Source organism: Marmota flaviventris, chromosome 5 (assembly GCF_047511675.1).
Source record: "Marmota flaviventris isolate mMarFla1 chromosome 5, mMarFla1.hap1, whole genome shotgun sequence".
Classification (NCBI taxonomy): Eukaryota; Metazoa; Chordata; class Mammalia; order Rodentia; family Sciuridae; genus Marmota; species Marmota flaviventris.
In genome coordinates, this window is record NC_092502.1 from 81,429,831 (window position 1) to 81,452,525 (window position 22,695).

Consider the following 22,695-nt stretch of genomic DNA (forward strand, 5'->3'; position numbering starts at 1 on the left):
TGGCAGTCCAAACAGTCTTACCAAAGAGAATTGTGTTAACAAGTAATGGAGATTTCCCTAGAAGCCTCCAACAGAGCAGAGCACAGAATTTTAGAGCTGGAATGCATTATTATCTTCTCAGCAACTTTGGTAGGCTTTTCCTGATTACAGTAAAACAAAACAACAACAACAAAAGTGCATTTTCTTCGGACATTTTGTGAAAACTAACCTTCCTTCAGGAATTCACATGAAAAGAGTCTATCCTTCCTGTCTTTGAATGTTTGCCTCTTTTGGCCGCCAATGTCTGGCATAAACTCCATAAGAATCACCACTTGTCTGTCCTCTCCACTACATTCTAGTACATAGGAAAACATCAGAAATATAGTAGGTGCTCAGTAAATGCTTATTAATGAATGACTTCTGCTATCAAACTGTGATGAATCTGGAAGAACAGATGCATGTTTCCTTGTTTTTATCAGATACTTATGTTATCTATCTGACCAAGGAAGTGGTCATATCTGAGCATGCATGGACAAATTGCTTAACCTTTTGCTATATTTGTTATTTCTCATAGGAAACTTAATTTGAAAAATATTGATTTACCTCATAATATCTGAGAGAAAATTGAATAAGTTAAATGGCAAATCATCTTATAAACTGTGCCAAGTAATATAAATTTATTATACTAATATTTCTCCCAATGTCAAGTACATGCTCACCTAAGTCTACCTGCCAGAGATGGTTAGAAAGAGATTCCACACCAATTGGGAGACTGAACTAAGGGCCTTCCCACTCTAAATAAAATTCTTGTCCATCACTTTAAATTATCAAGAGTTCTTTTGGCCTCTTAAATGCTCTTAGTTCTGGCCATATTTCAGCTACATTTTGACATTCTGTAATAGTCTTTGAATATAGACCTAAAAAAGAGGCTACTCTGCACATTTCTCTCTGAGAAATGAAAAGTGACAAATAAAAACATTTTTAAAAATTGACATAAGGCAGCAAACTGTATTATCCTTAAATTCTAATGTTTCCTATTTGTTTATGAAAGGAGACTCTTGAATTTTAGTTTAAATTTTAAGGTGTTAGTTTAAATTTTAAGGTGACCTTATTAATAAATCACCATGCTTATTTCACAATGAATTACCTGGCTTTCCCCAGGACCCCAGAATAGGCCTATTATTAATACTTCACTTTTGTAGCTCAGAGATTTATCATTATACTTTATTATTACTTACTTTCAGTTATTTTTAGTTATTCATTGATGTAGAAAAAAATTGATATATATCAATCTAATTGTTCAAGGAAGATTAATGCTCTCAGTATTATTTTAGTACTTCTCTCTGGTGGACTTGACCATAAATAAAACAGAATGCACATTATTTTGAAGTCTTTTGTTATATATCTTTATTGGAAACCATTGTTAGCATTTAAAAATGAATCATCTGCAATTACGCAAGCCCTTCAGGTGTCTTATTTTATGTACTCCGAGATGATTCAGGTATATATTTTTTTTTCCTAAATAAGAAATGAAGTAATTGTATCATTAAAAGATTAAAATGCCTACCATGTTTACATCTCCCTCTATGGAAACTGTCCTTCCACAAAAGGAAGAGACGGTCTTGTGGCAGCATGTTTTCTGGCTTGGAATCATGCCAGATCCTTGCCTTTGAAAATTAACAACACAGAAGAATTCTGATCAGAAAGGATTTTTCCCTCCTACTGGAATTCAAAGTTGGAAAATGCTCTTGGTAGTGAACACGGAAGTTAAAATGTTTCAAGGTGGAGAAAACTCAAGAGGGCCCATGAATGGGCTGAAGTTATGAATAAGCCAAACTTATAACAAGCAGAAGTTGAGAAGAAACATACACACATCTATACCTAGGTACACAGAAAAGAGGGTATGAAGTCAGCAGCGAGAAGAACAAACAGAAGGAAAAGCAGATGAAGAGGTTGCTGGACTAGAGTAAAAAGCCATGGGCTCTTAGTGAAGTTCTTTGGACTCTCCACCTTCAATGAAGCACAAGCTAGGAGTTTCTCGTAGAAAGACCCAATTATTCCTATATTCTTCTGAAAAGCTCAGTTGTTTAGCTTTTTTTTTTTTTTTTTTTTTGATTTCCTAAGACTTAAATCTATGGGTGAAGATTCTGTTTTCTTATCTTCATATATAACCTTACACTAAATATCTTATTTACAGATCTAGGTGACTTGGATCTTTAAGGTTCAGATGCTTTGCAGGTAGCTGTCACACAGTGGTTAACAGGGAAGGCTTGGGCATTGTACTGCTCTACCCCTTCCTCACTGGGTGACTCAGGCAAATTGTTTCACCTCTCTGTGCCTCAGTTTCCTCTTCCCCCAAAATAAGAATAATAGGCTGTTGTATAAATTAAAGTAGATACTACTTATTTAGTACTGGTTAGAACATTTTTATTAGGTCTGGCATGTAATAAACAACAATAAGTATTAGCTACTTTAATAATAATATAGTTAATTTATAATACCTAAAAATTAACTCAAAGCAATGCCCCTTTGCTTTTTTTTTTAGTTCGTGAGCGAACGGTGAGACTATTCAAGGGAACTGGAGATTATCCTTGGGGATTCCGAATTCAGTTCTCCAAACCAATCATGGTAACTGAAGTGGATACCAGTAAGTGGTCTCGTAATAAAAAGCTTTAATTCATTTCAGAACAACTATCTCAACCCTAGCAAAATACATGAAATAGCCTTCAATATCATAGTCATGTAAAGTTCACATACACAGTAAAAGCAACTTCAAAATCTCAGTTTACCAAAAATGCATGATTGAGAACTGTTCATATCTTGATTGCATATTTCAAAAGACATATATTCCTGATGGAATGTACCTTTCTGATTAACAGAGAGCATTAGTTAGTCTTCCTACCAAAGAGCCCTTCTTGTTTCTATAGAAATAGGACTCAAATCTGGAGGTAAGAAGAATATTGACCATACATCTCTTGTCAGTATTTTATAGTTTCTGGGAGGAATTCTAGTACTCCTAAATTATTTTCTCTATGGCTTCCTAAGTGTCCAGATTTTTAAATTAGCATATTAAGAATTAGTAAATAATGTTAAATTAGATTTTTCTACTTCCTGATTTGTAATTTGATAATAACCTGAGATGGATGATTTGGGGAAAAAAAAAAGCAGATCTCAAACAATATCATTGGTAGAAGCATAAAATAAAGGTCTCCATACTCAGCCTGGTGCATTAGGGGAGAAGCATTGAGATTATCACAGAGGGAAACTCAGGGCCTCTAGAGAGTTTCTGGATTTCTTTATTATCAATTGTTTGTTTATCTATCTCCCCATCTGAACTCTGAGTTTTTGACCCCAAGGTCAAAAACTGCATTTCACCTATCATTTTGTCCTCAATATCTGGCGAAGCATCCAACAGACAACAGAAGGGTGCTCCAATAATACTTGTTGAGTAACTGTGAGAGCCCTGGATACCAGAAGGCTGGAACAGCATGGAGGAAGGGAGACCAATACTTTAGGAAGACCCACCCTTCCTGCTTTGGCCACACACCCTAATCCCATTTCTGGCCTCATTATCACTAGAGTCCCATTTCATTTCTCTCTGCTAGACTTAGAGTTCCTCTGTTGTAGACTCTGTAGTTCTGTTGGAAACTGCCCTTCTTCTGTTGTAAAGAAGTGAATGACTGTTCAGCTCTGGAAAAAGTGACAGGGGAGACAGGTGCATCAGAGTAAATTGTTACCTCCCAGCCCATCACACAGGCATAGCTGAGCAGAAAACAGTGTTCAGACCACCACCAATTTTTTTATATTAATGGAATTTTTAACCAACTCTCAGAGTATGAGAGTAGAGTAAGGAAATATTTAGTGCCCGGATAGAATGCAAGATCTTTTTGGAAAGGAAATTAAAGTTCATCCTGAGGAAATTTCTTGCAGGTTATCACTCATCCCTCATGATCAATAGCACACATTCTACGAAATGTAGAGTTTAGTCTCCTATAAGCCTGAGAGGAATATCTAAATACTAAGTAACCTGAACACCTATTTTAGATTCATTGATGTCATAAAAGAGAGTCATTGACTTATTTATAATATCAAAGTATCGATCAGTTAATTTCACTTTAAGTGTAAAAGCCATGTTATGTCACAGAGGAAAAGAACTCACGTTCACTAGAGGTTCACTAGAGGTGAGCAGTATATTTGAGAGCATACATGCTCTTTCTGGTAATGCATGTTTAACACAACTTGAAACTTGATGTTTTCACATTCATTTAGCAGATGAATAGATTAAGGGTCAAAGTTGTTAAATGCTAAATGGCCTGCCTAAGGCTTTATAGTTATGGTCAAGGCAACACCAGCATTCAGGTCTCAGAATTTCTACCTCCAGAACTATGATTTATTTCACAATGTTTTATTTCAGTCAGGACTCTTTGGGAACTTATAGAACATTGGACTGTACATGGTTTAAACAATAAAGGGGAAGGATGGGCTCAGAGAAACTGAAGGCTCTGAGCTGTTGCTGGGATTTGATTTGCTTCAGTGGCTCAATAATTTCATCAAAGGCATGACTTCTTTCATTCCCTTCCTTAGTATTGCATGCTTCCTGTTGAATACAAAACAATCTCCACAGTTCTAGCCTTTTTCCATCACAAATCATAGGGTCAAAAAGAGACAGAGGACAGTTTTCCAGCTTCAAATACCCTTATGTTGCTATCACCCCTGGGGCCCACTGTGAGTGGGTTTACATAGGCCAACTGCAAAGGGGAATGAGATTGTTTTAACTGACTTACTAGAAAGCCAGGATCTACTCTGGACCTGAAGGCAGAGAAATAGTCCTTTACCTTCCACAAGCTTCTACATGATGGAAAACAGAAGGAGGTAAGGTTGTAAGGTCTAAAGAAACCCTCTAACCTCCCAGTGTCAAGCCATATTAAGACAGTGGCTCCCTGCACCCAAGGAGACACAAACAAGCAGCACACACACACCAAGTATCACTTAGTTAATGCAAAAGAGGGATTTTTGCCTCTTCTTGATGTAATAGTACTTGACATCTCATCCCTTTCTCTAAAAATCTGATTCAACTTATCAAAAGAACTGCCTTTGAAATTTTCATGACTTGATTCAGGCCAAATTTATTCCTGACCACTGAAAATGTTAAATACACTAAATACCACATCAACTCTTCTTCGCTAATGGTTTAGCTAACTACACATTACCTCTGATATTTAATTGTTTATGGAATGAACAGCATTCAGTTGGTATATTAAATAAAACAATTTCTTCTCAACACTCTCTCTAATCAATTACCTTACAAATCTGTTTTTCCCTTTCTAGGTGAGTTTTGAGATGATCTCTAATTTTTTTTTGTCTCTCTTAGATAATAAAGACGCCACCTCTTTGTTTCATCATTACATCATTAAAAGTCTAGACTAACGTAATAATCTGAGAACTACAAGTCAGTCTAGTATAATTATCAAAATGTCAAAATTTGTGAATATATATATATATAATCTGTAGGTGTATATATCAGAATTCTTATCCATTCTAATTTTTTTCTTCCCCTCAGTTTGAACCTTCTCAGCTTTGCAAGCATGGTTATCTTCTCTATAATTTCCTATCTCTACTTTTTGTTTATCAGAAATCCTACATCTACACCTTCAAATGGAATGGAATTTGCACCTTTTTCTGCCTCCTTCACCTATCAAAATCCAGTCCTTTCTGTTGTGTGCTTGATCCCCTTTGTTCTCACTTTGCCATGACTTACTAAATATTAGTAAATTAGGAACAGATAAAAACCTTTTTAATGTAACAAAGGAAGTTCATTTTTCTCAGTTCCTGTCCTCTGATAATAGACTGAAAATGAATGTGCAAGAGGTTAAAGGAAATCCCTGTGCCTGGCAAAGGTGGGCAGAAGAGCCTCAGAGCACAGTGCAGGTCTGTCTGGCACCTGAGAGAAGAAAAGCAGGACTGGACAGAAAGAACCTCAAGCTAGTTCTGAGAAATTCTGAGACAGGCTACTAGGGAGCCCCAGAGCAGGGGCTATTAAAGGAATCCTGCTTTGGCAAGCAACTGCTTGACTCTAGCACCCCCTCCAAATTCAGTCACTAGCTGGAATCAGCCTGGAAAAAGCATGGCCTCAATGTGAGAGATCATGGGTCCAAATGAGTGGCAGTCAAAGGTTCTTGGTTCCAGTCCTTGCAACAGGTAAATTTGGGCAGTGTTAACATAAGACTGCCACAAAGGGTGCAGGATAGTAAGCCTTGGTGAGGAAAAAAGGAAACTGATAGGAATAATTCTAATAAAGGTAAAAATCACTACTTTGAAAATGAAATGCTATAGAAAGAAATCAAAGGATGACAAAATTAACAGCAGGGAAAAACACATTCATCCGTTTTAAATCTTAGTATTTAAAGATGTCAGTTCTTCCCCAAATTATCTGTACGTATAATCATACTCAAAATTCTTGTAGTTATTTTTGTCTTCAGATTTATTTATTCATTTATTTTTGATAAGAAGTTCTCAATTAGATTCTAAAATATTTACAGGAAAACAAAGGGCTAAGTTACTAAACTGAATTTTTTTTTAATACAGGGAAAAGACTTCTATTTCATAATTAGATGTTAAAATACAAATGCATGGATATATTCTTATGCTGATGTGAGTGGATTTCAATTAAAGTTAAGTCAATTAATCAAATTATGTACATGTGTGTGCGCGTGTGTGTGCGCGCGTGTGTGTGTGTGTGTGTGTGTGCTATTTAGCCAATTATTTCTTTACTGATTAGGGAAGGGAGAGAGTCTTTCTCATGTCAGTGAGATTTGGGGTGGAAAGGTGAAATACAAACAAGTGAGGAAACAGAGCTGAAGAAGAGCTTGGCAGCAGGGCTCAGACGACAAAAGACCAAAATTGCAAATGCTGTTAAGGTCAGTTTGACTTGGCTCCTTCGTGTCCTTTATATGAGCAAGAACACAAAACAATTGTGTGCTTTGTTATTTCTGTTTCACAGATAAAAAGACAGGCAATATTTTAGCATCAAGGGCTTCCGATTTCTTACTATATTTTTGATAGAAATCTGGCTTTAACAAAAATCAATGTGTATTCATGAGAAATATATTAAATGATGCTTCACACATTCCCACTCCACTTTGTCTTTCCCTTCTCCCCTTGCTTCCCCTTGTCTTGTTTTCTCTTTCCTCTCCTCTTTCCATTTCCCTCCTCTCTTTTCCTTTTTCTCCCTCTGACTTCACCAGTTTAGTCTTCAACAGAAACAAAGGAATTTGTAAAGGAATATAAAAATTATTACCTCTTAAAAACCAAAGTGGTCTGACTTCATAAATTCAGTAGATCTTTTCAAATTTTTATCCCAAATTTTTACATACCTGTTGTGCCTGCCCTTCTAGATAAAATAAGTTAATGTAGTTTAATAAGATTTTATGGCTTATTTAATTTCTGATACCTTTTTAACTGTTCAAATGTGAGACAAATAAAAATGTTTGTATTGCAAATGGCTTTTTATTTAGGAGGCCCCAAGGTTTTTGTAATAGGAAAAGCTGAGACATCTTTACTGTACCAGAAACGGTGCAATACATAGTTAACCTAGGATTTTATTCATCATAAGAAAGTGCTGCCCTGGCAGGGATTCATGTAGCTGCTGAGTCTAGTTTTCTTTTTAAAAATGTATTCCTCAATGCTGAAGAGCACCCTCTGAAATCCATTGTCTAGTCAAATCTACTAAATGAGGGGTTGAGGGACTTTAAAATTACACATATTTTCAGCCCTTCTGAGAATCTTATTCATACCACAAAACATTGTTCTGGATGCAGTAGAGAGGCTTAATTACACACTGAAGATAAAAAGATAAAGCGATGAGACCTGTAGGTGGGATGGAAATGATTATCCATAAGTATAGAGAGACTGAGCTTGCTTGGAGCTTACATAACTAATTGCCTACACCCGGCTGGCATTTGCATGAATATTTTCTATGAAAGCCTAAATGCTTGTGAGATCTGTTGGCATAAACAAAAGAAACAGATGTTTCAACTTTGATACCAAGCAAACTTGAAAAGAAAACTATAAATTTAAGGAAAGGCAAACTATAGAGGACATTTTGAACAAGGCCCATCTTTTTGGAAGCTCTAGCATTTAAAATGCTACTGTTATAGAACAATTTTTAAATGAAATCTACAAACTCCTTTTTTAATTATAAGGTTTTCAGATTCTGCATTATATGTAAATATGCATGAAAATATGGAGTAGCTCAGCATTCATTTCTCCATAATAAACACGGAACTGTGCAGTCAAGTATCTTATTAGAGGGAAATGTAAATTTAGAAAATCATGGTCTTATTTTCCACCAGCAACATAGACTGAATTATTCCACCCACCCCCAAGATCAGCCTCAAGTGGTAGAAATATCTGTGTGGTATATATCACAAGGCTACCTTGAAATATCTCCCCCAAGAAGTCCTAATGCCTCAAACTCCCACCATAATTACTAGATAAAGGAAAACTTATAAGTTGTATTGCATGATATTGGAACACAATCAGTACCCTTGATAACTAAACTTAAAAGCAATTATATAAACTACCCAGAAGAGTTACACTCCATAAATAATTCCTCTACAAACAAGAATTATTTTCACTCTCATAACTTAATGATACAAAGATAGCATAATTTTCAAATGAGCAGGGGATTTGAATAGACATTTCTCTGAAGAAGATGTATAAATAACCAATTAGCAAGTGAACAGTGTTCACCATCTGTAGCCATAAGGGAACCACAAATCAAAACCACAGATATACCACTTCACACTCACTAGGAGGGCTGTAATAAAAAAAAAGTTAGATAATAAACATTGACAAGAATGTAGAGAAATCCAAAACACGCATGCAATACTGGTGGGAATATGAAATTGTGTAGTCACTTTGGTAAACCGTCTTGACTGTTCCTCAAAATGTTAGATATGGAGTTCCCACTTAGGGCAGTTCCACTTATGGTATAAATTCACAAAAAATGAAAACAGATGTTCACAAATTTCAAATTTGTCTCCAAATTTACATAGCTGTTTTTAAATGTGAATAACGCAAATGCCCATCAATTGAAGAGTGGATTAAAAATATGCCATATTCTAACAATGAATATTGTTTGTCAGCTAAAGGAATATATGACAGCTTATAACACAGATGAATCTTGAAAACTTTAGGCTGAGTGAATAGAGCCAAACAAAAAAGACCATTTGTTTTATGATTCATTTTATATGAAATGGCATAGTCACAGTAGACAAGTCCAGAGAAGCAGAAAGCAGATTTGTAGTTGCCTTAGGTTGGGGGATTGGGGGGGGGGGGGCGGTGGATAGAAAGTAACCATTATTGACTAGTTTCTTTCCATAGTGAAAAAAATGTGCTAAAATTAGATTGTGGTAAGGGTTGCACCACTCCATCAATATACTAAAAATAATTGAATTGTTCAGTTTACATGGATCAAGTAGATTGTATGTGAATTAAGGGTGCTTTTTTTAAAAAAAAAATAAAAAAGGATTATTTTCATATTAGTAAACTCTTTAAGTAAAAAAGAAAAGTTATTTAAAATCAAATTTTACTTAGTAATGACAACCTATTACTGGACCCCTACATTTATTTTAGTGGTTTATAACTTTATCTAATCAATCATTTAACCTATTGATTGGCACAAATACTCAAATGTTTTCCTTCTACTTCCATAATCCTTAAAGTTTTTTATCATTTACTTTCCCATTTCCGGATATTATCACCTTTACTCTGTTCTTACTTTTTTTGACTTATTGGACATAAAAGGATTAAAAATGCTGTGGTTACTCTTTTCTTCATGGTACTAAGAATTGAATTTAGGGGCGCTCAGTCACTGAGCCACATCCCCAACCCTTTTTATTTTTCCTTTGATACAGGGTCTTGATAAGTTGCTTAAGGCCTCGATTAAGTTGCAGAGGTTGGTTTGAACTCACAATCCTCCTGCCTTGGCCTCCTGGGCCATCGGGATTACAGGAGTGCCACCACACCCAACAACTGTGGTTACTCGTATGGCGCCATGATAGGACTCTTGATTTTCTTTTCAACCCTAAAATTCTTCACTGTCTTCATTGACTTTTTACTCTTGAGTCCATGCTAAGATATATCTATTTCTTTCTTGTATTCTCTTTGCCCCCTCTTTTCTCCTCTCTCTAAAGTTAATTATTCTTCAGTATTTTGTCTTCAAAGCTCTGATTTATCTTCTTACATTTGTCCCATTGGTTAAGAAACATGAATTTATTTCTCAGGTCTATCTTATCTTCTAGATTTGAAACATATTTTTCAATAACTCAAATGAATATTTTCAATTTTATCTTCCAAGTTTATCTCAGTGTATCTAAAAACACACATATTCAACCAACACTTAAAAATCTCCTGCCTTGTGTCAGAGATTATACTAAGCAGGGTAAATATCAAAATAATTAAGAAATTTTACTTGTCCATAATGTGTTTACAGTCCATTAAAATTAGATAGACAGGTACACAAATAAATGAATAAAATGTTTCAGCTCCCATGACAGATTTTTATACCTCATTTCCAATTCTCATTTCTGGAGTCATATTTCAGGTTTGTATATTTTAGTAATAATGTTCATACTGATCTGCTTAATGTAATCTCTCCCTACCCTAAATTAAGCTCTTATAAACAACTGCATATTTATTTTCTGCTCAAAATCTTTAATGGTTCTCTATTGTTGAAGGATCAAGTATAAATTCTGGATATTCACCATCAAGAAGACCCTTCATATTTTGGTCACCTTTTCTGCCTTTTCCCCTCTGTCTCCCCACAGCCTCTCTCCAGCTAATCTGAGTCGCTTATTCTTTGACATGTCTTAAAAAGTTGTTGCCATAAGTTTGTTCAGAATACTTTTAATTTCTTGCTTTTCATGTTGTTTAAAATTATGTTAGCTTTGGAACAAAAATATATTTATGACTTAAGACCAAAAACTTAAAAAGTAAAAAAGAAAAAAAAAAAGGTTGTTAGTCCTTGTGGTTGTTCCTCCACAAAGGTTGTTACTCCATTGTGGATGTTTTTGGTTGGAGAATAGTTTTATACCAAATAATGTTTGTGATACCTGAGTTTCTTTTTCTTATGTTTGTCATCCCTAAGGGCATTGAAGTCATTGGCATCTGGCAGGCAGTAGGAAAAGAATATGAAAGGTTGGCTCTTGGGATGATGTCATGGGCCAGGTCTGGAAGTGGCACCTTTGCTTTGGTTCACAGTCCAATAGCTAGAATTCATATATATTGCATGCCCAACAGCAAAGGAATGCATGAGTCAAAAGACAAGAGGAATTGTATTTGTGAACACCTAGCACTCTGCCACTTTATCTTCCTTATGATTCCCCACTAAAAAGAATCTATTTATTAATCAGTCATACCAAATTCTAATTATTCTGAAAAGCATTTTGTAACTATCCCAAATTGGAGTGAAAATGTCCTTTTCCGAAGTTTTACATTATCTATAGCCTTTGTTTTATGTTTTTTTTTTTATATTTGTCACTCACTATATTACAAATATATATACATTTTATTAAGCATGTCTTTTCTTTTGCAATGGAATTTAAAATTCCTTACAGGTAGGAATTATGACATACACTTTTGGCATCACTCAATCATTCATTCAACATGTATTGATTGGAAGACTATAATATATAGGTTTTAATATTTAGTACCATCAGGAATACAAAAATTAATAAGGAATTGTCTCTGGACCTATGTTGTCATTTTGGAATTTAGTTCAGAAAGCATTGCCATGAGTAACTGCTTTGAGTTCTTTTAGACTAAGGAGGAATATATTGAAATGGTCACCCATACCATGAGACTTTAATTAGGTACAAGCATGATATTATGTAAATGAACAAAATATCAAATACTATGCTTTACCTACCCTCCTGTGTTGGTGAGCCACTGTTTATCAAGCAGAAAAGGCCTTCCCTACTATTATGAATAGATTTAGACAGACCATGGCCATTACTGGAAATACTCTTTCTTGCTACCCACACCAGTAGAGCCATGCTTTAAGATTAAAATCTTTGAATTGTATAACATTCTACATAATAAAATTCTGACGTTGCTGCATAGTACTCTGCATATCCATAAACAGGACATATGCACCAAGAACTGAGATCTAAGAAAGAAGAAACAAATATAAAATGAAGCACAAAGGAAAAAACAGATATAAGAATTTTGGCCAAATATATGGAATAACTTATTAAAAATTAATTAACCTTAAAATGGCTTATTACATCTTTTTTATCCCCAGAAAATGTTAAGTATGTTGCAGTAAATGCAAATGCTACAATCCAAGGGATAAAATAAATACCTTCTAGAAAGGTCCTCCCTGTTTCATACCCTGAGTCCTAAGGCTTGAACTATTTTTGTTTCCTTTCTGTAATTGCTCAGGGAGGAGCCTATTCGATGAAAGTAAAAGCAGCTCTATTTCTGTTTTTTTCCTGACCACTCCAAGATCTGTTTTTGCACAACTTTGTAAGTATTTCAATTACTTGTTCCCTCAACAATCCTGCAGAGAAGCTCTGCCCCTGCCCCCATCCTCCTTTTATAGATGAAGATATTGAGGTTAAGTGATTTTCTCAGGGTTACAAAGAGACCTAGCAGCAATGGAGGAATGAGAACTAGCAGTTCAACCTTCTGGTGGATGAATAGATTGCGTTTCTGAGCAGCTTTGCTATTATATTGCAAAGAGGCCACTCAGACAACTGGCTGAATGTGGGAGTCCAGGAAATGAAAGGCAGGCGGCAAGGAGAGCATTTTCCTTCTTATTAATGACATAGGCAATTGTCTAAAGTTGGAAATAAAGGCCCTTTAGAGAAAGCCTTTTTTAAAAGAGTACAAACAGCAGGACCCTCAAGTGGGAACTTTCCTTCAATGAGACCATTGTCTGTCTGCTTACAGACAGTGCTGCTGAGGAAGCTGGGCTCCTGATCGGAGATGTGGTGCTGTCTGTCAATGGTACTGAGGTCACCAGTGTCGAGCACGCAGAAGCTGTGCACCTTGCAAGGAAAGGTAGGTGGGCCAGTTACAGAGGGGCAGAGAGCTGTAATGCACAGCTCAAATGTGAGGAGGGGGACAACTGCGCAAAGGAGACAAATGCACTTCTCTCCCAAGTTGCCTCTTTAAAACTTTGTCATCAACATAATTTTTCATAAGAATTAAAGCACATGTCTAACTGATGTACTTTTAGTATTGATGGTCAGTCGCAAAGTAAAACCAGAAAAATGGCAGTAAGAGGAACACTCTTTATTACCAATATATTTCTTTAAATTCCGTGCACACAAAAAAGATATTCTCATTACAAGGATTCACTTATTATTTCTTTTCTTCCTACTTACATCCCTTGTTCCCTTCCTTTCTTCCTTTTTTTTTTCTTTTTATCAGTATGTAGAGTTAAGAGCTTCAGGCTTTTAGTGTAAAAAAAAAAAAAAGAGCAAAAGAAGAAAAAGAAATCAGTCAATCAACCAATCAATCAATCTGTGGTCTAAAGCTTCTGGAGATTCTGCAAGGGCCACCTGAGGGTTCCCTTTAAAACAATTCTAACAAAGATGAAAAAGACCACACCAACAGTGCTAATGCATGCCACATACCCTTGCATCCCCTCACATTGAACTTTGTGAAAAGGTTAATATTGTCATCCTTTCTGCAAAACAACTTACTTTTTTTGGACCAAGTTAGGAATCCTTATCTTCCTGCAGACCTAAAAATACACAGCTAGAAAGTGTTGTGTTCCACCATGGGATTATTTGGTATAGTATCCATTCGTGGTTCCGTAAATGATGTATAAATACTTCAGTGTCGCTGAAGTATATTATCAGACAATAAGATATTTAAAATGTGTGCACTTGGGAGAGGACACACTTCTCAAGCAGTAGGTGTCACTTGCCTTTCTCATGCTTAGGGGTTAGCAACAGCGAGAGACTTCTCTAGCACAAGAAAATCATTAACAAGTGCTGTGTCCTGAGGAGTGTTCTGAACTTTTTTTGAGATAGAATTTGGCTTGGTGTTTTGCTGTTCTGTAGTACTGGTACCGGATCTACCAGGAATCCAAGAACATTGTCAGTTAAGCTTATGTAGCCACTACATGAAAGTCCTCCAAAAACATTTATGGTTTATGGAGAACAGTTGAGAAGTCAAAGTAATATTATCATGATTATAATAATGAATTCATAGTATCCCATACCATAAGAGAATTTTACCCCTTGCTTCTGGACTTAGTTGTTCCTAGGTTCTTTCTCAGAGATAATTGCTTTATATAATATTTTTTAGTTAAATAAACCATTGCTAATATTTTTACTCTTAATATCTCTATTTTTCCCCAAGAAGTTTAATATTCTTTATAATTCTGAACCATTTCACCTCAATTTATCAGTTAATGGAAGGCAGAAAATATCTCTACAACTTGAATGGAGGGGTTTCTGAGTTCTGACAAGGTGATGAACAAACGTTGGTAGTGGGAGAAAGGCCAAATTCCTGGCCTGTGCTGCCCCTGGGAGCTATTTGGTAAGATAGATTTATCTGCTGTTATAACCTGCAATAAACCATTCCTTGTTTGCCACACTGCTGCTCTCCAATGAGGACCGTGGACCTGTGTCTTTGCCAATCCTCAAACCCAACATTCTAGATCTGAGATGCTCAATTAAAGACAGAAAGAGACTGTGGGTGGGGGGAGATCATTTCACACCAATGTTTGTGTGAGAGAGGTGGAAATTGCAACTAATAGTAAAAGAGAGCTAAGCATCTCCTATAAGAAATAGGTTAAGCAAATGCTTATTACTTTCTTTCTCCTCCATGTGGCCCTGGGTGACAAATTCTCCATTCCAACACCACTTAAAGCCATAAAAATAGCAGTATCTATTGGGGGCAGTCAGGGAGATGAGCCCAGCTGGTTTGGGGAGTTGATTATTCCTCACTCAGGCATAATCTGCACATCCCTAGAATTAATTGATTATAGCAAAGATTTTAGTTGAGAAACAGTGGAGTCTATGGCAGAAGAACAAAGAGATTCCCTGAGATTCAGAATCATCTAGTAATGAAGTAAATGACACAAATTCAGTAGCTGGGACAAGACACCAACCTGAGAAGCTTATGGCCCTGAGGAATACCTTGTTACCACCACCATTTACTCACCATGGGGGATATCAACTATGGCCTGGAATTTAAACCATCTCCCTGTACATATTTTCTTGGATTTTTTAAACAATTCCAGAGCAATAAGAGATGTCTAGTAAAAATAATAAGACATCTGAGAAACACAATTACAATAAAAGAATGATAACATACAAAAAAAATCTATAGCAAGCAAAGCAAAATAAATGAACACATCTGATAAAACAAGCATATAAAATAAGATCAATAAATATAAAAAATGGTGAAGGAGAACATTCATAGAATATTATGTATGAAGCAGAAAAGCAAATGTAAAGAAGAAGCAATTGTCAGTACTAGATATAAAGAAGACAATTGTTGAAATTATTGGTGTAGTAGGTGAATTGAGTAATGAGAAATATAGTAGAACGATTTTTAAAACATCCAAACTATTTAGTGTAAACACTCTTAAAGGAAGTATCAGAAGAGTTCAAAAAATGAAAAAAAAGGAAATACATAAGAACAGTTAAGAAATACAGATAATATAAAAAATGTGATAGTATTTCAATCAAGAGTGCTTGAAGGAAAAACTCAAATACATGAAACAAAAAATATTTTTAAGAAAAGTAAAAGACTTCTCCATAATTAATGAAAGAGAGAATTCAGAAAATGCTTACAGATTACTCAACAGATAGGGGTAAAACCCTCAAAATGGCATATTGATGTGAAATTTAAGATATCAAAGAAAAAGAGAAAAATTTTAACTTTCAGGAGATAAAAAATCATATTATCACTAAAGGAACTGAAATTTGATTGGCATTGAACTTTTTAACAGCAACACCAGATGCTAGAATATGATAGAGTAATTTTCATAGTATTACAGGAAATTAACAGTCTGACTCAAATGTAATAGTCAACTAAACTATTACTTAAATGTAAGTGCACAATAAACACATATGTTAGCATTCATAGCTTTAGAAAAAAATTGTTTAAAATATTCCCACATGAAACTTTACAAAGAAGAAATATAAATCCAGAATGGTTTTATGCTAATCATGGGAAATAAAAGTGAAGAAATAACTCAAAGTTTCCCATTGTCCATATTAGCCTCCAGCCAGGACAAAACAATTTTATTTAACTCAGAATTTACTAAACTCAAAAAGTGATTAAAATATCTAAATATAAAGTAAGCATCAATAATAGATAATGTAAGCAGGATAACAGAGTAAGAAGTGCCAGACTATCCTTTCTTGCACAAACATACCAATTTAGCAACTATTCACAGACAAATTCCCATTTTGAGAAATCTGGATATTAGGTAAAAAGTTGCCTTATCCCAGAAACAATAAATCAACCTCACTAAAGCTAGAAGGAAGATTTGTGACATTCTCTCACCTGAATTCTTACACCCACTACTGCACCATATGATCAGGAAAAGAACCCCTAGCTACCACCTTCTCTAAGAAGAGGGGAAGGGTTGGTATGCATATCAAACACTGCAACTTTCCCAGTGGAGTTCCAGAGGACTGGCTTTCAGTCTTGAAGATCTGGTGAAGAACAGACATGGAAGTTTCAGCTGGTAAGCACCATAATCTTTCCTTGCTCAGCAAAGAACAAGGAGAAAAAAATCTAGCTCTTAGCTAAACCTAGGGAGGGAAAGATTTGATCTATATGTGCAGCTTCCCAACATCTCCATGACTGCCGAAAGAACTGGCATTCATTTAGCCAGTCTTGGAATATCAATAGGTCTGATGCGTCCAGATCATAAAGAAGTTAAATTGTCCTTATTTGCAGGCAATATGATCTTATATACAGATAACTTAGATGCCAAAACAACAAAGAATTGAATTCTGTCAAGTTGCAAGATTTAAAAAAAATCAATATAAAAAAATTACCTATTATTCTATACACTAACAACAAGGTATCTGAGAAGGAAATTAGGAAAACAGTATCATTTATAGTAGCACTGAAAAGAATCAAATACTTGGCAAGAATTTACCTAAGGAAGTGAAAGATTTATACACCAAAAACTACAAAACATTGATGAAAGAAATTAAGAAGATACAAGCAATGGAAAGGTATCCTGGGTTCATGGATTGGAAAACTATTAAGAATAGATAATAAATATCCATACTACCCAAAGTAATCTATAGATTCAGTGCAATGATTATCAAAAACCCAGCAGCAGTTTTTTTACAGAAGTAGAAAAACCAATTATAGAATTCATATGGAAACACAAAAGACTACAGATATACAAATCAATCTTGATAAAAAGAATAAGGACAGAGACATCATATTTTTATTTCAAAATATATTTCAAAATGACAGTAATCAAAACAGTATAGTACTTGGGCTGGGGTTGTGGCTCAGTGGTAGAGTGCTTATCTCACATGTGTGAGGCACTGGGTTTGATCCTCAGCACCACATAAAAAATAAATAAAATAAAGGTATTTTAAAAAATATGGTACTGACATACAAATAGACAAATAGTTCAGAAGAATATAACAGACAGCCCAGAAATACAGCTATGCTTATATAGTCAACTGATCTTTGATGGCATATCAAAAATGCACAATGGGGGGAAATGGTGTCTTCAATGTATGGTGTTGAAAATACTGAATATCCACATGCAAATGAATGTAATTGGATCTTTATATTACACCATACACAAAAATGAATGCAAAATGAATTAAAAATTTAAGAACTAAAACTCCTAAAAGAAAACAAATTGAAATTTTTTTCATGATATTGATTTTAGCAGTGATTTTTTTATATAAAAACAAAAATACAGGTAACAAAACCAAAAATAAATCAATAGGATACATCAAACTAAAAACATTCTCATTATAGTTAATATCCAAAATGTATAAGGAATTTCTAAAGCTCAAAAGCAAAAATTAAAAAAAAAATTAAAAAGAAAAAGAAAAAAAAAAAAAAACATAGTAATCCAATTTAAAAATGAGCTAAGGATTTGATACTTCTCCAAAGAAGACATGCAAAGAACCATCAAGAATACAAAAAAAAAAAAAAAAAAAAGATCAGTGTCACTAATTGTTACAGAAATGCAAATCAAAATCACACTGAGATATCACCTCTTATCTGTCAGGATGGCTACTACAAAAATAAAATAAAATAAAAACTGTAGACAACATGTGTTGGAAAGGAGGTAGAAAAATTGAAATCCTTGCATACTGTTAACAGGAATATAGAATGTGCAGCTACTATGGAAGATAGTGTGAAAAGACTTCAAAAAACCAAAGAGAATTACTGTATGACCTAGGACTCTCAGTTGTGGGTGTGTTTTCAAAGGGAATGAAATCAGGATCCCAAAGATCTGCACTCCCATGTTCATTGCAGCACTCTTCATAAAAGATAAGATGTGGAAACAACCTAAAGGTTCATTGGTAGATGGATTAAAGAAAATGTGGTATACAAATAATTAAATACCAGTGAGCATTTAAAAAAGAAGGTAATACTGCAAAATATGTCAACATGGATGAACCTTGTGGATAGTATGCAAAGTGAAATAATCCAGTCACAGGAAAAAACACTGAATGATTACATTTATGTGATGTATTTCAAATAGTCAAAATCATAGAAGCAAAGAATATAATGGAGATTTCCAGGAGCTAGACAAAGGTAAAATGAGGGAGTTGTTAATCTAACGAGTATAAAATTTAAGTGTTGCAACTGAATAATTTCCAGACATCTCCAGAACATTTTACCAGTAGTCAACAATAGTGTGTTATACACTTAAAAATTTGTTAACAGGGTAGACACCAGGCTAAATAAATAAATAAAATTTTATTATTAATTCTTGTTATAAGTAAGAAGAATTGATATTTAAAATTAAAAAAAGTATTAGTAAATTTGAACTTCATTCATAAGTTTAAAGAAAATAAATTCTATATCCTGCAGAGCATACATACTCTTTTTCTGAACACAAAAGAACATTCATAAAAATTGACAATATATTAAGCTAAGAATGAAGTCTCAATAAATTTCAGGCACTTGACATCATATAGATTATATTCTCTATCTATAATGTAATTAAATTAATTAATAAAATAATAACTTTTTAAGTCCACTAAACAGTAGGAATAGCAGTTTTCTTTCTTAACTTGAGAAAGACTATCTGCCTATATTAGTCAGCTTTCTGTTACTATGACCCTGTTACTATGACAAAATACCTGAAAAAAATAAACTTAAAAAGATAAAAAGTTTATTTTGGCTCATAGCTTCAAAAATTTCAATTCATGATTGCTTGGACCTGCTGCTTTGGGCCTGTGGTGGCACAGTCTATCATGGCAAGAATGCCTGGGAGGGGAGGCAAGAGAGACAATCAGAAAGCAATAGAGACAAAACGAGGGAACAGATTCTCAGTGTCCTTTCAAGGGCACAACCCCAGCAACTTCATTTCTTTCCACTAGGCCCTACCTCCTAAAGTTTCACCACCTCTCAATAGCATGACAGTTTGGCTACCAAACCTTTAGCATATGGGCCTTTGGGGGACTTTTAAGATCCATACCATAACACTACCCAAATCCTAATCATCAAAAAAAGTACACACACAAGATCAAAACATATAACAGAGAAACTTTGAACACATTTCTTTTGATAATGAAAAAAGACAATGCTGATAATAACAACCCTATTTATCAAAATATCAAAGGGCCTGACGAATCCAATAACACATGCAAGAGAAGGAAAGAGAAATGTTCTAGGAGGAAAGAGAAAAAAATGTTATCGTTGGCAGATTATATGAGTATAACTGAATCAGCAGTCCAGCATCTAGAACTAAATAGACAAAGACTGACCAAACCAAGATCACCTTATAAAAATCAGTAGTATCTGCTTACATCAGTAAAAAACAAAAAGAAAATGATATATGATTAACATTATCAACCAAATTATAGGGTAGGTAAGAATTAATCTAACAAAAAAAAATGCACAAGAACTTCATGGAAAAAGTATTTATGGTTCCCTCAAGGTACATAAAAGAAAATTTAAATACTTGGAAATGAGGTGGAAAAATTTGTAAAGATCTTAATTCACCCAAAATGAATATAAAAATTCAATAACATTCCAATAAATTTTTAATAAATTGTGTGCGGCTTGTCACACTTATCCTCAAATATGTAGAAAACTAAATATCTGCAAATAACTATGTCATTTGTAAATAAGGCAAGCCATAGCAAAGGACTTTTCATACCAGATACTAAGATATATTACAAATCTATAATAATATATAAAAGGTGGAGTTCTTCCACAGAACAGATAAAGACTAGTGGAAAGAAAAGGACTAGAAGGCTCAAAAACATACTCAAATATTAATCAAAACTTTATATATGGAAAAGGTAACCCCACAAAACAATGAGGAGAGGACAAAATTTCTAAAAAAATCTCACTTTTACAGAGAAGTTAGCTGGATTCAAGCATTATGGCTTAACCTTTATATCTTTTACAAATGTGGACTTCAGCTATATTAAAGACTTCTATTGTAAAGTTGAAAGCATTGTCAATAAAAGAAATTGTAGGAAAATAACTTTGTCAGTAATCAAAGAAATGCAAATTATCAGCAAGATGATAGTTTAAATCCTAAAAATTTAAAAAAAAAACAACAATGATTGAAATAATAGAAATACAAGACAGAAAGGATAAGGAAATGAGCCTCCTCGTGCACTCCTTAGGGGATGCCGGCATTTCAGAGAGCAATCTTGCAGTGACTAGGGCAGTGCCTATAAATCTTATATCCTAGCAGTTGCACTTTAGCATGAACAACCCCAAAAAAACTTGCAAAGGGACCCATGCAACGGCATTTGTTGCAGTGTTCTATGTAGTAGAAAAGAATTACAGGCAGTTTGGGTGGCCATCACTAGATGAAAGGATAAGTAAACCACAAGAGATTCACACTCTGCGTTTCTACACCTCACTTCACAACAGTAGCCAGGACCATGGATAGATTTGTAAAACATGGTTTTGAGTTGAAAATAAAAGAGAGAGGAGGGGAGAAACAAAGCAGAGTGAGAGAGAAAGATATAGAACTACATCTTAGCATAATATTGTTTCTAAAAATAAACCAATGTACACAAAATACCACAGTCAGTGTGTTTTGTAAGGGACAGAATGCCTGACGAGAAAATAAAGTAAAACAAAACAAAATGAAATAAAGCAAAAAGAGGTCTTGCAGAGAACCATGTGCCAGAATCTGAATGTGACAATCAGCTGATCTGAGAATCAAGAACACCAGAGTTCAACAGCAACAGAGGAATGCTTCCTGATATAGGCAGATAGTCTTTCTCAAGAAAGGGGAACCCAAAAAAACAACTTTAGCCCCATCTACATTCTAAAATATATAGGCAGTAATGGTGAAAGAAGGCAGAACAAAACAGGATTACTGGGGAGGGTGGGTCTACAAGAAGAATATACATGACCATGAAATTGATCTATATTTGTGAAAATCAAATCACTTTTTGCCACATGTTGAATCCTAAATCTAGCTGTATATTAGTCACTGGTAAGAAATTTGTGGTCGTGGTCTGCACATTTGTAATTTGTGTTAACTCTCCCTGATGATTCTTTCACAAACAGCCCTGCATCAGAGCACGGCATCTCAGAGACATGCTATGGCCCTATGATTACAAGTGTATTTTCTTAGACTCCCAACACCAGTGTTACCTCCCAAGACTAGCGTGACAAAGGAGATTTACTGAAGATTAGGAAGTCTAATTTCATAATTAGGATTACTATTTAATAGTACTGATCACACACACCTGTTAAAATACTTTGATTTTGCTGACAGGAAGACCAAAACAATTTTTTTAAAAGTGCTCAGTGTCACATTGTGATGACAATGTCTCTGTGTGAATATTTGTTTTAGTTTGGTGTCCCTTACTTTTTGTTTTTGGCTTTTCTATACATGTATAGGGCTCCTTATTTGCAGACTCATGTAGAAGATTTAATCAACAATAAAAAAGAGTAAAGGAACACAGTAAAGCTTAATCAGTCCAGAGTCCTTCACCTTCTTCTGGGCTACTTTGCTTCACTAAGTGCAGGCTTCACTAAAATCAAGCACACAGGTACCTCTGGAGCCCAGGCCCTCAGCTGTGAAGCACACAGCAAGCCCTCAGGGACAGTACTTGTCTTGCACATTTCTCCTCTGTGCTGACGAGGGTGGTAGAGTTTGTCTGACAGCAGAGGTGTGACTCTGACACAGTTTAAGATTGGTGGCATAATAAGAAGACGGTAAGCCAAGGAGAAAGTGTGAATTAGAAAAAGAAATTATTTTTTCTCTTTCCTGTAGCTGTAAATAACCTCACACAACTCCTTACTTTCAAAGCTCTGGGCCAAAGTGCTAGGAAAGAAGAGCTTGCTGGGTAGCTTTTGCTTTGAAGAACATCATCACCAAAGAGCTAAATTTGCTAAAGATTTAGTTTTCAAGCTTTTTTTCATCTAATGAAACTGGAAGTTCTCTTGACTCTTTAATCTCAGGCTGCAGATATTTACTTTCCCACATCCTTCATCCCACCCACCACCAAAAAACAAGCAAGATGTCCAGAAAAGGAAAGTAATTCT

General features: G+C 34.8%; 1 protein-coding gene across 1 annotated transcript in view; it reads left to right on the plus strand.

Moving 5' to 3' along the window:
• Positions 1 to 22,695, plus strand: part of LOC114086516 (uncharacterized) — a 110,934-nt gene that overhangs the window by 30,627 nt on the left and 57,612 nt on the right. The window contains exons 6-7 of the mRNA XM_071612811.1: positions 2,525 to 2,626; positions 12,934 to 13,044. Of these exons, the coding sequence (XP_071468912.1) occupies positions 2,525 to 2,626; positions 12,934 to 13,044 (213 nt within the window). The remainder of the gene's footprint in view (positions 1 to 2,524; positions 2,627 to 12,933; positions 13,045 to 22,695) is intronic.